This window comes from Pelecanus crispus, chromosome 1, assembly GCF_030463565.1.
Source record: "Pelecanus crispus isolate bPelCri1 chromosome 1, bPelCri1.pri, whole genome shotgun sequence".
NCBI lineage: Eukaryota > Metazoa > Chordata > Aves > Pelecaniformes > Pelecanidae > Pelecanus > Pelecanus crispus.
Window position 1 is genome coordinate 94,632,922 of NC_134643.1, and position 14,164 is coordinate 94,647,085.

At 44.1% G+C, this 14,164-nt stretch overlaps 1 protein-coding gene across 2 annotated transcripts in view; it reads right to left on the reverse strand.

Annotated features, from left to right (window-relative positions):
* Positions 1-3,090: 3,090 nt before the first annotated feature.
* CFAP91 (cilia and flagella associated protein 91) overlaps positions 3,091-14,164 on the reverse strand; it is a 29,959-nt gene continuing 18,885 nt past the window's right edge. For both annotated transcript variants that reach the window (XM_075725295.1, XM_075725288.1), the window contains 5 exons: positions 12,794-12,940; positions 9,474-9,695; positions 7,919-8,067; positions 6,609-6,700; positions 3,091-3,392 (listed from right to left, as the gene is read on the reverse strand). In XM_075725295.1, the coding sequence (XP_075581410.1) occupies positions 3,091-3,392; positions 6,609-6,700; positions 7,919-8,067; positions 9,474-9,695; positions 12,794-12,940 (912 nt within the window). The remainder of the gene's footprint in view (positions 3,393-6,608; positions 6,701-7,918; positions 8,068-9,473; positions 9,696-12,793; positions 12,941-14,164) is intronic.

A 14,164-nucleotide genomic window follows, 5' to 3' on the forward strand; every position in this document is an offset into this window, starting at 1 on the left:
ACACAGCCCCCCCAAAGTTGTGTGAGGGCTGAATTGAGCCCAACAAAGTAGCAGGCAGATCCTGTGCACTTGCCAGAACAGGAGCGGAGGAAACAGCAGCGCACAGAAAGCGGCGGGAACTCTTTCATCAGCACCACAGCCAGGTCTACAGCAGCAACTTTTGTGATGGTCACGTTGCTTTTAAGATAGGCTGGAGAGAGGCAGAGCATGGGTTTGTTGTGGTTTTATGTTGACAAAAATGTAGCTATAGTAAGTGTCCAGCAAAAAAGGTACGTTGGCTTCCAGTTGTCCTACTGCAAGTCCTTCTTGCTGGGCTGAACTGTAGTTATGGCAATAGGATTTCCTCCTTCCACGCTGCAAGAGCCATATCGGCAGGGAAGGTCTGAGACAATTTGCATTCATTCAGTTACTGCAAAGAGACCGATTTTTCACCATTCTCACAGCACTGACCCCAGAGGCTCGTTTGGTTCAGCCCGTCTCCCGCACCTGCCAGGATGCAGAAGCCTGCAGAACGGCACAGCCAGGCTCCCTCCCAGCGGGCAGCTGGTGAAAGAAAAGCGGGACAAGCGGAATATCCCCAGTGTTTCCACTGTATTGGTGCAGCCCTGGAGGCATCTGCTGTGTTTGTTTCGGGGTACGGGCTCTTCCCCAGGGTTGTTCTGGCTCCTGCTAGGAGAGGGAATGGTGCATTCTTGTGCTGTTGATTTATGATCCCAATTCCCTCTCACTGTGCTCGTTTTCTTTCTCAAAGCACATTCTGCAAAGCTTGAAAAAAAACCCCACACATGACAATTGAAAGCAGTTTCTAGAGCAGAGTTTCCTGCAAGAATCCTGCCGTGGCCTTCAGTTTACGTGCTAGGCAATGTCATGTGGAAAAGATGGCTTTACCCAGACAGTGTCCCTTAACTCATAACAGCAGCCAAGACATTTATAGCTCAGCCTGTGCATAGCATCTGGAGTCCCCTGCCCCCTCGCTGTCGTGCAGAGGGCTGTATCCCTGCAGAAGACAAGAGTGCTGCCACCTACATCCATTCCCACACCTGTTGGAATACTTCTTATCTTTTTAAAACCACGTCAAATTGTATGACGAGACACATGGAGAATGTTTATTTCGACATACCATCTCAGAAATACAGTAAATGCCTCAATGGATTGGTCTTCCTGTTCTACTGTTCTGCTGCATCAAGTTTTCCATGTCTCTCTTATTACACTGGATCTTGTGATTCATGCTATCCCCCCCTCTTTCAGCCAGGCTAAATTTGTCCAAGGTGGCCTGAGGCAAAAAAGCCGATCCCTGCACAGCTTTTCCTCCCACACCAGGGAGAGTGTTTCTTTCTATGTTTTTGCATTTGCTACCTTTCCTTTTACTGACTAGCTATGTATGCTATGAGAGTTTTCCCACATTCCCAAACCCCAACGGGATCATCCTCACAGAGTCCTAACCAAAACTCCTGACCCATCTCTGACTCCTGCGAGCTTTTGCAGTACTTACACAAGCTGCCTGACCCCACCAGTCACCTGGTGCCCCTGGTTCGATGATCTGGAGACCAGCAATGGTTTCTTGGTGCGGCTCCCATTTTCCTCTCGCCAGTTCTTACTTACAGATCAGTTGAATATGCGGGTATTCAGACTTTTTTCCTGCTCTCCCTCTCTCTCCTCCCTGCCTCCTGCCCTCCCAAGTCACTCCACAAAACAGAAACCTGACACAAAATTTTTCCAGGAATGCACTAACGAGTCTGAATTTTTTCACCAGCTGCTGGTTTGTGTTTTGAAGGAGCAGTGCTATGTTCAGGATTAGTTAGCTGGACCACGCGTGAGGCTTTACCTACCCAGCATAACGAACGGACTATCAATTACAGAGAAACGATGGACGTACACGGAGATCAGCCCCTTATCAGGTTAGCACTGAGAGCTAATATTGCTATTTGTTGCATAAGTTGCAGCCATCAGTGAGTAAGCATTTTGGGTGTGGCGTTGTGGCTGTGCCTGCTCCTCCAAAAGCTGGTGCGTTTGATGTCGGTATGGGTGTAAATGTACTGTTCAGATGCTAAACCCACAGACCTCAGGAATTTTGACAGGTGAGTGCTGGAGAGCTGAGCAAGTCCCTGACAGCTCTCTGATCACATGCACTGCGCCTGTCTGCAGCCTGCTGATTTCTGACATCCTGAGCTGGAGCACCCCCATGCTTGCAAACAAGGCAAAGCCAGCATCCTTTCTGCACAGTTCCCTGGAGCTGGAAAGCCAGAGTGACTAACACTGTTCTAAGAAAAATAAGATTCTTTCCAGAATTGTTCTCCTTTGGGATGATAAAAACCAAGAAGAGGTCAGCCCAAAGAGTAACATTTCTGGAAAAGCCATAAGCACTGGCTAATGGGTTCTTCGCACAAGTTACATCAGCCCCCACCACGTCATTCTGCTATCACCTAGCCTTAGTTATTAGTGCCAGACACTGCCTGCTTGGCAGGAACCACTCTGCTGAGGTCAAGGGTGCCTCTTCTTTATGCAAAGACTAATTATGTGAAATGATGATGCAAGATCTGACTGTTTTCATTCAGCTTCGACCCTTTATTAATAGCAGCGCTAATGCAGGAAGCCACTCTGTGCTTTACTCCACTAAGCAAATCAGTGGGACATGCTTGAGAAAAGACTCTGTGTATGGTCTCAACTCAAAATTTCCCACTGCTGGAATATTTTTTCATTTAAGGTTACTGATGCAAGAAAATACCATCAAAAGCCCAGGTGCAGATCTTTATTGGTCTGTGCCAGGAAAACAAACAAGGAATGCTAACACTGCTTTCTCACTCAAGCTTCTCGTAATAATCAGAAGAGGAAAATTAGCTAATGAGGTCCAAAGCTAGTTGGGGAGGGGGTGGAGGGGGCTGGACTGGGGCTGCCACACCAAAATGTACACAGAGTGGTTCCAGGACAAGAGTGCTGGCAGGCAGTAGGAGGGACAGCCCAAGGGAGGGAGAGGATTTTCCATTCTGGGTGCCCTGAAAAAAGTAAATATAATGTGCTTCCCTCTTGTCACCATGCTCTGAGCTCAAATCACAGAGGGGAAGGGAAACTCACCTGGCTCGCCTGCAGTGTCTAGGAGGCTGTGGGATCCTTGTGTGATCCATCAGAAGGGTTCACTGCTGTCTCCCCTGGGCTTCCTTTGCACAGAAGTTTAGCTAGTTCCTGTGCAACTGGGGCAGAGCAAGTGCTGTCAGCTGCACTTGGTCCAGCAGCTGCCCCACTCCCAGCAGTGCTAGCTGTCCCAGCAGGAGAATCTCCCTTTATCTTGCTGGCAGACGTCTCCCGATGCGGTGCCAGATCAGCCACTACCTTCTCTATGCCCCTGTGGATGATCTGATGAGCAGCATAGATGTGTTTTCTTTGGGACTGCCTCACTGTGCATAAAAAGAGATAAGGCTTTTACTTGGAAATGTACAGCAAAGTGTTCTCCATAGGGGAGAAGGGAGGGATAGCTTTTAGCCTTCCTGCAGCTGTGGAATAGCCTATCTCAGGAAAAAAAAAAAATCACGCCCCTCTAACTTTGGCTGAAAGCGTTCTACTGCCACCTAATAGCAGCAACCAACTTTGCATTTCACTTTGAAAACTAGTCCCCACAGTGGGAAACACAGCCAAAGTGTTTTCCTTTCCAGCTTAGGGCATAACTGCCCAGGATATGTTCACAGGCTTTAAAATAACTTCTTCAGTGTCTGTTAATTGCCACAGGTCTCTGGAAGGCTGGAGCTGAAATGTGCCCTCTCCTGTGTTATGGTTTTGCCTGCACTGAGAAACTCTTAACTGAGTTCAAAGTAACACTTGGAGACAGTATAGGCACGTCAGGTCACCTACCTTATCGTCTCCCTTTTGCTACTGCAGGACTGTTCTTTATTGTGCTTTAGAGTTTTCATCCAATCTCATTTGTATATATTTCAAGCTCACCTCTTGGGAAATAATTACCCAAGCCAAATCATTCACCCTACAATTCTCTTCATTGCTCTTCACTCTTCTTTGTTCCCTCTTTCTTTCTCTAGACTTACAATGCTGGTAAACAATCATGGGGATTGAAATACTGCATGCTTGCGAGGAGGGTGTGGGGAACGTTGCGGGAACAAGCTGTGGCTCTCATCGTGTCACTTCCCTGCAAAAGTCCAAGACTGCCTTGCTGCTTTGGCTTGTTTATGTTGTAAGGCTGAGCTGTACTTTAACTGTGAATCTGAACCACTGGTGTCTTGCATACTGTCATACAGTTCTGCATACTGTCCCTGACTCAGTCGCTCAATGTTACTAACCCATCCTGTTTATGTTTATCCATCTCCCAGGTCCATTTTGTTGACAATGAATGCAACTGGATCTCACTTGCATTTGAAAAGCTGACCTTCACCAGCCAGCTCTCAATCCTCCGGAGAGCTTTCTCTACCCAAGGCATTTTGGCTTCAATCGTGTAAGCATGAACTGCATCAACTATACCAGGAATACTCTCCTGGTATTGCTGCAGTCCCTTCCTCCATCCACGGTGAATGGCATCTAAAAGAAAGCAGGCTCAAGTTGGTGAGTGACTGTCCTTTTAAAAGCAAGTTTTTTCATATCAGCATTCTGACTTCTACTTCCAGTGAGGGAGGGTTCAGAAGTGAGGTGCAGAGGGGTTTCAGGATGAGCCAGTATTGGATAATCCCTGCTTTTATGCATAGGAATGTGACAAAAAGAGGAGAAAAGAAAAATAAGAAGAAAAGACTAGGTAATGGCAAAATAGAGATGTTTAAGGGGAAGCCACAGTGTAGGCAAAGACTGACCTTGCAGGCCCTCAAACCTTTGTTCTACAAATGGATTTGCTCCTCTGGCAGGCCAGACAACTGTGCTCTCAGATCACTTCCTGCTAGTTTCAAGGAAGGTGTGTGCTCAGGCATGTGCCAGGTTGCTAAAACACAGTTTTGTAATGAATAATCTGGCTCACTATAGGGAAAGCTTAAAAGCTGCCACAGAAAGGCAATACACTGATGTGCTCATGAGATCTAATGCCATTCTTTGATACCATTTCCTCTGGATTTACATGGAATAGTTACTGATTCTGCTTCCTTGAAGGTATCACTGTGCAGGACGTTTACAGCAGGGTGTGCTCATCAGACCATATATTTGATAGAATTCAGCTATCTCTTAAGTGTATGGAGTCCCCTCCACCCCATGCAGCAATAGCAGAAGAGAGTATGAGCCAGGTCTCTTCCTCACATTTGATGTCTGCTGTCATAAGAATATTGTGGCAAATTTCACCTGATCACGTTTGAAGGAGCTCTTGTACTTTATCACCTATTGTTCTAGCTCTTCCACCAGCATCCACTTTAATTTTTGTCTGGGTCTAACTCTGCTTTCCAGGCAAACCCACCGTAGCTATCACAGATTTTGAAGATTTTTTTTCCTCTGTTGCTTGGGAGTGCTTCTGAGGTGCTTTGTTCATTAGATGCTGTTGCATTTAAGCCCAGTACATATTTTCTTCCTTGCTGGTACCTCTGCATGTCCAGAATCGTAGGCCATCTCCAGGTCTTCTCTTTCTGTTCTCCTTTCTGAGACAGGCTAACCTGTGTGTGTTAGTGCCTGAGCTGCAGGCTTCATTGACTAAAATTACATCACCTGCTTTGGTAGGCTTGCAGGATCAGGGCTAAGGAGAAAGGAGCTGGTTTAAGCTTATGCAGAATTGCCAGCTGCTGAATAGATACCGTTGTTGTGACAAATACACAAACTAGGAAGGAAGAAGTTCGCACAGTTCAGAGACCACAAGATGTGTTTACAGTGTTTGTGTTTTCATTCGCAAAGCAACAAAAAAAGCAGTGAAGTAAGTGCCTTTGTTCTCAAGTCAGAGAAGTACACTGCAGCAAGGACTACTTCAGACTTTATTGTGATACAATTGCTTTTCTTGGATTATATCCACTTTCTATGAGTGACTGGTTTAGTCATGGTCTTCTGAGTGTGCTGGTCAGTGGAATCATCCCAGTTAAGAACAGCCATTTATTCATGATACTCAATGTAATACACAGGTTTCCAGGGCCTTCCCCTCTGTATTTTGACAGATACTATTCCATTTTGGCTAAACAGAAACATCCTTTACAACTGCAAGATTATCTACTTAAAACATGATGCCACTACAGTCAACCCTAAAGCCTTATCTTTGCTTCTAGCTCTCCACCAACTGAGGGGGGGAAGCATAGGAAAGCATATAATCTTCCTTCCATGTATGGCATACGTTTAAGTAATCTGCCTGTTAAAGACTTCTACAGTTTTTAGAAATTGCCATATAATAGACAATTCACAGCCATGCTACTTAAGGACTTCTCCCAGATTGTTTTTAAAGGTGCAATGGGCTGCTTCTTTTCATGTAGTTTTATTGTTGCAGATACACCAAATTTACATCAGTTCTGAATTCAGGCCACCATTTCAAAAGACTAGAGCTCATGAGAAATTGGTGAAAAAGGGTCAGAGGGCTTAACTTTCTATGCAGGTGCACAGTGTAAAAGAGGAATCTCAGAGAACTGAAACAACTCTTGGCACTGCATCTTTCCTTTTAGTGAGGAGTGTGAGGAGGGTGAAACAGTTCACAAAGAGAATAAAGTTACTGGACTCCTTACCTTTTTCTCTGATAGACATTTTCTCAGCTTCTGGAATCAGGAAATCATAAACAAGCTCTGCTACAATCTCTTCTGACTGTAGGCGATTTCGACTACAGAACAGATGCAGAGTGGTATTAGTATTTTAATTTTCTTTCCAGATCACCTCTGCAAACACAAGACTCCCTTCTAAATATTGTCACTATTTTCAAGGGAGTTTATTGTCATGGCAGTCATTGTCAGCTGGGTCTCTCTTTATCCTACAAATAGGTGACACTGTGACTACTCCCATTTGCACTGCACTGCCAATGTGTTCAATACTGCATTGGAAAGCTGTATTTCCAGAGAGAAGACTACCCTGGACTCCTTATCCTTGAAGGTATTTAGGAGCCCAGTTCTCACTGATGAGAAACTGAGTTAGACATGCAGATACCTCTGAGGATTTGCCTCTCTGTCAATTTAGTCTTTGGCCCATTGCTGAGTTTGCTAAATTCTTCCCTTTTGTGACTCTGCATTTGGCTGGTCCCCGTGCTCTTTTCCATGCCAGTGTTTGGTGGGTTCCCAATTGGCCCAGGGGCTGCATGCATTATCTACGCTTCATTCTCCCCAAGGATTTCAACATTCTGGTTGTATTCATCTAGTTACAAAATACACAGCTGCTGTACCATAGGAGAGTCACTGTGTCATTGGGATTTTTATGGCCTAATTCCAAAAAAAGAGCATAGAAACTGAACTGGAGGTTTGGCAGGTCCTAAAAAGTATTCATTGCTGGTGCCCCAGCCAAACACAAGACTGTGGTGTTCTCAACAACTTACTCTACTCAAAGTGCCTTGTCAGGCAGCCATCAATATGACTGACCCCCATGGAAATTGGCAGTTTCTTAAAGAACAGCCACCCCAGAATGAAAGGCTGCTGTATAGCTGTATCTTTTAGCATCTCTTTCAAACAGATTTTCTGTAGTAGTGTAAATAAATGAAAAGACCAGTATGAATGGGTATTGCTTTAGGCAGTTCCCAGATTCACTTAAAGCTCAGTCACAGCAGCACATTGGCATGGAGAAGTCTAAAAAGGGTGATTCACAGATCCCACAAGTGATTTGCAAAGGGAATCTGGCACATGCTGTATAGAAATAAGGCTCTGATGGATTTATATGTGTGCACCAGGTAGTAATAGTGCGGTTCCCATACAGCAGTCACACTAATGAAATGATCATGAACAGTATTGCTCTGCCCTTCCCATGTCTTAGATTATACATGTAACCACAGATACAGATGGTCAGGCAGGTTCTGAACTGCTGTAAACAGCCTCTAATGTGCCATTTAATAACCTACCGACTTTCCATTTCGTAAGCAATGTCATTGATTTCTACAGCCATTCTCTGAATCTCTTCCCTGGCTTGTTCTTCAGCTGTGTTCTCCATGCTACTCAGGATAATGTCTTCCAAGTAGGATTCAATAGTGCTCTGGTGCACTTTCACCACCTGGAACAAAACACCAAGGTATTGTTCCTCTACCTATTGCTGTGGCAGGAGCATGGTGGATGCAGAGTTCTAAAGAAGCAAGATTTTCACCAGACTCTTAACTTCAGACAGGCCAGCCTGAGATTTGGTTTCAGAGTTGCTTTCTGGGAAGAATAATTTATGTAAAAATTTATTTTCCCATAGTTCTTTCTGAGAACTAACTGAACAGAAACAAATGCAGGAAAGAACCTGCCGTGGAAGAAACACTTATCTGCAGATCCAATTCTGCTGCAGCTGGTTGGTTCTGTGAATGCAATGGCAGTTGCTTCCTCAGTTCTCATGGTCTCCTGAGCAGCAACTGCCAAATAATCATCAGTATTGACTTCAGTAAATTAATCAGCTTTCATTCAAGCAAATCCTGAGGGAAAAGGTTCCATCAAGCCAGTCAGAGTAACATGAATAAAACCAAGATAAAATTATTGGTGTCCTTATAATGGTTGTAGAGCAGAGATTCTAGAAATGGGTGTTTTCCTTCTGTTAGTCTGAAGGGCATAAGCTCATGGCACTTTGACCCTCCTTGCTTCCCACTCAGAGATGCAGAAAAGATAAAAGGAGAAGCTAAAATTAAAAGAAAAATAAACATGATGCCAAACTCCCTTGGTATTTACCTCCTCCCACAAAGTTTGAAAATTATTGGTGTAGTCAATTAGGCTCCCACTCATTCCTTTCAACTGGGAAAAAATATGCTTCATGCAGTCAGGAGCTAGGGAATAGGACTATAGAACAGTTACAGAATATGGTAGTTCAAGATTTTTTTTTCTGGATTTCAAAGTTATGTTATCCATTATCATTACTTTGAATCATTTTTGTACCTCTTGTTATTTGCAGTTCACTTTTGGGGGGCAAAATCTTTCCAAAACCTTGCTTAAGGGCATCCTTCCTGGGAGAGCACCTAATGCAGAAGTGCTGACAAAACATTATTCCTAAAGATGATCTAGGTACATCTGTTCACCATAGCTGTTTGTTGTGGAAACTTAGAAACCTACATCCATTCATGATATGTCTAACAGGACTGTCTGTAGGGGTATTCAGATCATCCTTAATTTAATGGACATGACTTTTAGGAAGGAATCACCACCGTCTCTGAGGAATCTCAGAGAACTGAAACAACTCTTGGCACTGCATCTTTCCTTTCAGTGAGCTAGAGTGAGGAGGGTGAAACAGTTCACAAAGATAATAAAGTTTATGTTTTATAAAGTTTAGAGAATAAAGAGAATAAAGTTTAATAAAGACTTTGCCTTTCCATGCAATTTTATAACTAGCCATCACCAAAGTCAGAGCTCAAGCACCTCCCTTCTATCTGGACCTTCCCACAAGGAGGCAGTTCCTACAAACCGCCCACAGTCCCACCAGTCTCCTTCTCTTGCCTGTCTGAAAATTTCGTCTTCTTCCTGACGCCGCCTCTCTTCCACCTGACGACGTCCGCTCTCCTCCGCTTCCCGCATCCGCCTCTGCCTCTCAGCCAGCATGACAAAAGCGTGGATCTTCCGTTCTTCTTGCAGCCTCACCAGCTCTTTGGACAGGAAATCAAATATGTTCGCCAGTACCCTTCCTTCTTCCCTCGCCAAGTGGTTTTCCACTGATGACAGCTTTAAAAAAAAAATGCGAAGAATTGTGTTCAAACCCCAGGCATGTTGTTTGAAGTCCCAGGACTACCACAGGCATGTGAAACAGCTCTGCAACATCCACTCAGACCAGCCATGGGATGACCCTAGGAGTTATGCATTCTTCTTGTTTTACATGCGCTGGCCTGGATTCTGCATAATGTAATGTTCCTCTATATAAGCTCTGATGCCATAAAGAGGCTAAAAGATGGCAAAACTAGTCAGGGCAGGAACAGTCCCAATACTGTCACACTAGGAAAAGCGGCTCCTATGCTTGGGTGGGTGGGAGGAGATAAAGCACTAGATGTGCTGTATACTAGGTATTATGAACCGCTTTTGTGGCTGTGAGTACAACCAGAATAGTTCCTGAGGCCATCTGCTTGCTACTGGGGAACGTTCTGCTGCCCAGACCAAGAAAGAGGAGGTATAAAAGTGACAATGAAATTACTTCAGTTGCATACCCTCCATCTTTCTGTGCTAAGCTTAGCTAGACCAGAACAGAAAAATAGGATCAAAAGTCGCAAATGAAGCTTCTTTCTAGCATTTGGAAAGTAAACCCTCAATCTTTATGAGTAGGAAACTTGAGTAAAGGTTTAGGAAACTGTGCAATTGTGAGTACAGCCACATTTCTATCCTATCCTAAGGATACAAAATGTTTGTTAGTTCAAAGCCACCTCAGTGAAATGGTACATCTTTGGTTGGACATTCATGATGTGACCAAAGTGATTCAAGTTGCTGAGATAATACTGCAACCATGAGTCCCTACAGTTTTAGGTATTGAGCTACTACCTAAAACTGTACAAGTTATTAACTGCTAACAAATTCAAATCAACAGTAATTAATATTGAGTTTGCAGAAGTGCAAATGAGACCTCAAAATCCCAGGTAATGGAAAATCAGAAAGTCTGTGACAGAGCTGAGACTAGATTCCAAGTGTTCAGTGTTACTGTGCCGTTCACTCCTTGTTCCAAGCATATTTTATCGGTTGGGTATGTGTGATGGTACTTCAGAAAGGGACAAGATTTATGATGAATTCTTTATCTTCAGTATGGACTATGAAGCCACAGTCCTTGGCAAGAGGGAATGTCTGGAACCGGCTGGGATGCTGTGTCTCTGTTGGAATAAACAGGCAATAACAGAGTAGACTTGAATGTAAAACTCAAAATGGAGCTGAAATATCCCAGACAGGTAGTAATACATCGTCTGTCTTATACTGCTGTGACATTTGCTCATGCAGCGTTTCAAAGGAAGTGGGATTGTCAGTGTTGCACACATCTAGAAGTGCCAGTGCCATGGGCATTTAAGATGGAGGATGGCAATGCAGTAACTACACCAGCTCACAGGGAGGAGTAACACGGAACTAACATGCTGCTTCCTCTTTATCGCTCCAGGTACTGTGTCTAAATGGAAGAAAACAAAAACAACCCAGGAACACTCTTGTCTTAGACTTTTGTTATATATGAGGTTGGAAATTTTCAACCCCTCATCTTCAACCATTTTATCTGGAGTTTCTGTCCTCTTTCTGCAGGAAGCACTTATTGAAAAATGCCTCTTTTTGTACTGGAAAGGTAAAAAATGTGAAAAAAACTGCAATCACCAAAAACTAAAGAACTGTGAGTTATCAGTGACTTCCTAAAATAGCCACACACATAGAAAACTCCTGCATATGCATTCCAGAGAGTTTTAAAGTTCAAAATGTTTGAAGACCTGAGCCTTGGACTGTGTCCCTTTAGAGATATAGTGAAAAAAATGCAAGAGTAGAGGAGGCAGATACCAGCAGAGGGGGATAGTGGCTCTCCCAAAAGGAAATTCTGAGATCAGAGGTCAGCATCTTTACCATTTGCTCTCTCTCCTTCTCTATGAATGACATTATGGTGTCTGAAACTGCTCTCTCCTTCACTCTCACCTGGGCTTCCAGAAGACAAGGAGGATTTCAAGTTCCTAATGCCTAAGGCTTTTATTTTTCTCTTAATTCCTCAGTAGAAAAATTCTGTATTCCTGCATTCCACACCTGGGCTCCCTGTGTATGAGGGAGGATCTGGAAATGATGAACAGTAAAACACAGTCACGTGGTTCAATTTTTACTGAGATCTGAGGGGAACTTTTGTTGCTGCCCATCCAGCAGGAAGCAGTGGTCTGGCTTCACCTCTGCCAGGCCAGCTGGCCAGCGGATGCTGTTATCAAATCTGGAACCTGCAGAATTCCTCACAGCTGGTCACTGGAAAAACAGGATAGTAGTAAAAACTATATGAAAATCTACAGGAATATGGGAGATACTGTATATCTGAAATGCAGTGAATTCTGGACAAAATTTCTTTATGATCCATTTCAGACCAGCATCTGCCATTTGATTCACTTTGGTCTGGAAGGCTGCGGCCCTGCAAGGAAATGGGATGGGAATTTGCATCCCTAGCTCTCATTAGATCCTTGGCAGAGGATGGAGCCCAAAATTTCTCTGCTCTCCATAACAGTGACAAGTACAACAATGTGACACCTTTGCTAAGGTCCTAGAAGTCTCGAGCCCAGCAAGATTTACAAAGTAAGTCCCCTTTGGCTTCTTTTGTGATGTTTTATGCCTGAGGAGGAGCCTGAGAGGGTGCCAAGCTAGAAAAGGAACAGGGAAATGACAGAGCAGTAACACATATTCAGTAAAGCATCTGACATATGTGAATGACAAGCTTGTATTGTGATGCCAGGTCACAGCACCAGTCAAATGGATTGAAATGTGGGAAAACTGAGGTTCGTCTGACAGTGCAGTTTGTTCAAAGCCCTGTAAATATAAATAAGTTCTCTGTCTGCAAACAAAGCAAGAGCAGCCTGGGTAGCAGCTGTGGTCAGGGTGCCTCAGTCTGTTTCTGAGATTCCCCAGAGCCCCCACAGCAGTGAGAGAGCAATTTTAGCTCCTCAGGCATTCAATGCTTGGCCTGTGCTAGGAGAGCATTTTTGTTACTTGGGGTGCTTTTTGTGCTGTGGATAATAGAAAACATAAAGAAATTAAATGTGAGAGTGTTGGTGGTACTGCAAGCACAGACTGCCCAGCCAGGACAGTGTTGTGAATCAGCCTTCCCATCTATACAGGCAAACCTTGTGCATTTGCAAGTCATGCTGTTGCTGTAGAACCAGTGTCATTTGCTCCTCTGCCTTCAAAAGCAGCTGTCCATCCTCCTGGAGTGCGTGAGTGGTGCGCAGCTCTTGGATCAGTTCCAGCCGCTTCTCCTTCCCTTCAAACATCTTTAAAATAAAGTTAAACAACCAAGCATATTAAATGGAGAATACAGATCAACATGTTTTGCCAGCAGAGCATACCCTTTTTCTCCAAGTTGCAAGGTCAGCTGTTTCCAAAGACCTAGTTCTCTGTAATGAATTTGTGGCTGCATTAAGGCAAACACTACAGCTGTCAGGTAAATCTTGCCTAAACCTTCCTGAATAGAAGATGAAAGTTGAGACCTCCTGCTGTGGGCTATAGATGATCTCTTGCTACTTTATTATAATGTTTTGGGGTTTTTTTTATTCTATTTGGCTTCACCCAGAACTCAAACCACTGGAATGTGGAACAGCAACACCAATGTCAAGTGAAAAGGGCAACAGCCTTCTGTATATCCTGTTATATCAGCCTCAGTGTCAAAGCTTCCCAGTGTGAGCATTGCCCCTTTTCCTCAGCCCAGGGTTAGATGTCTCCTGTTTCAACATCTACTGAAGTTCTCTGACCTTCGTTTTGACGGAGTCCAGAACAACTCAAACCAATAAATTGGTGGGGAGGTTGTTGAAACTGTTGCTGTCCCTGTTATGGGGTTATGTGGCCCAGCCCCTGCCTGACACTGTCTTACTTTCATGCCCCCTCTCTTCCAACAGGATTTCCAACAGCAACAAAGGATCGCTCAACCCTGCTCACATCATTCTGCAACTGAGTCATGTATTTCTGATCCAGTAGTAGCTGGAAGGAGATTCCTAAAATGATGGGACATTTCATGATGTGAAAGTCAACAGTCCTGCAATGGCATCAGTCATCCTTCTCATAGATCACCACAAAACTGGAGAAGACTTGGAAAGTCTATATTCCACCTCAAGCCACTTTCACAGTATTGCATTGTTTGCTAAAGCTCAGGTCAGGGTCCCACATGGGAACACTTCACAAACATTAAATAGTTAGTGCAAGAGAGAATATCAATTACATTCTCAGTAGGCATGAAAACAAACCTTCTGGACTGGTCTGATCAAAAGTTACAGACTTGCTTAATAGAAAGCCCACAAGGCATGGCTACTCAATTAATTTTTACCTAGACCCACTTCTGCTCCACTGAAAGCAGAATGATGGGTCCTGCACTTGCTGGAAATCATGGTGGTATGCTTCAGTTGCTCCTCATCCAAGGTTCCGCTCACCATCACAGGAAACTGTAAAGATGGTAGGAAATACATGCTGTCCTGCTGGGATGTGGGAGGTTTCTTGTGCCTGGG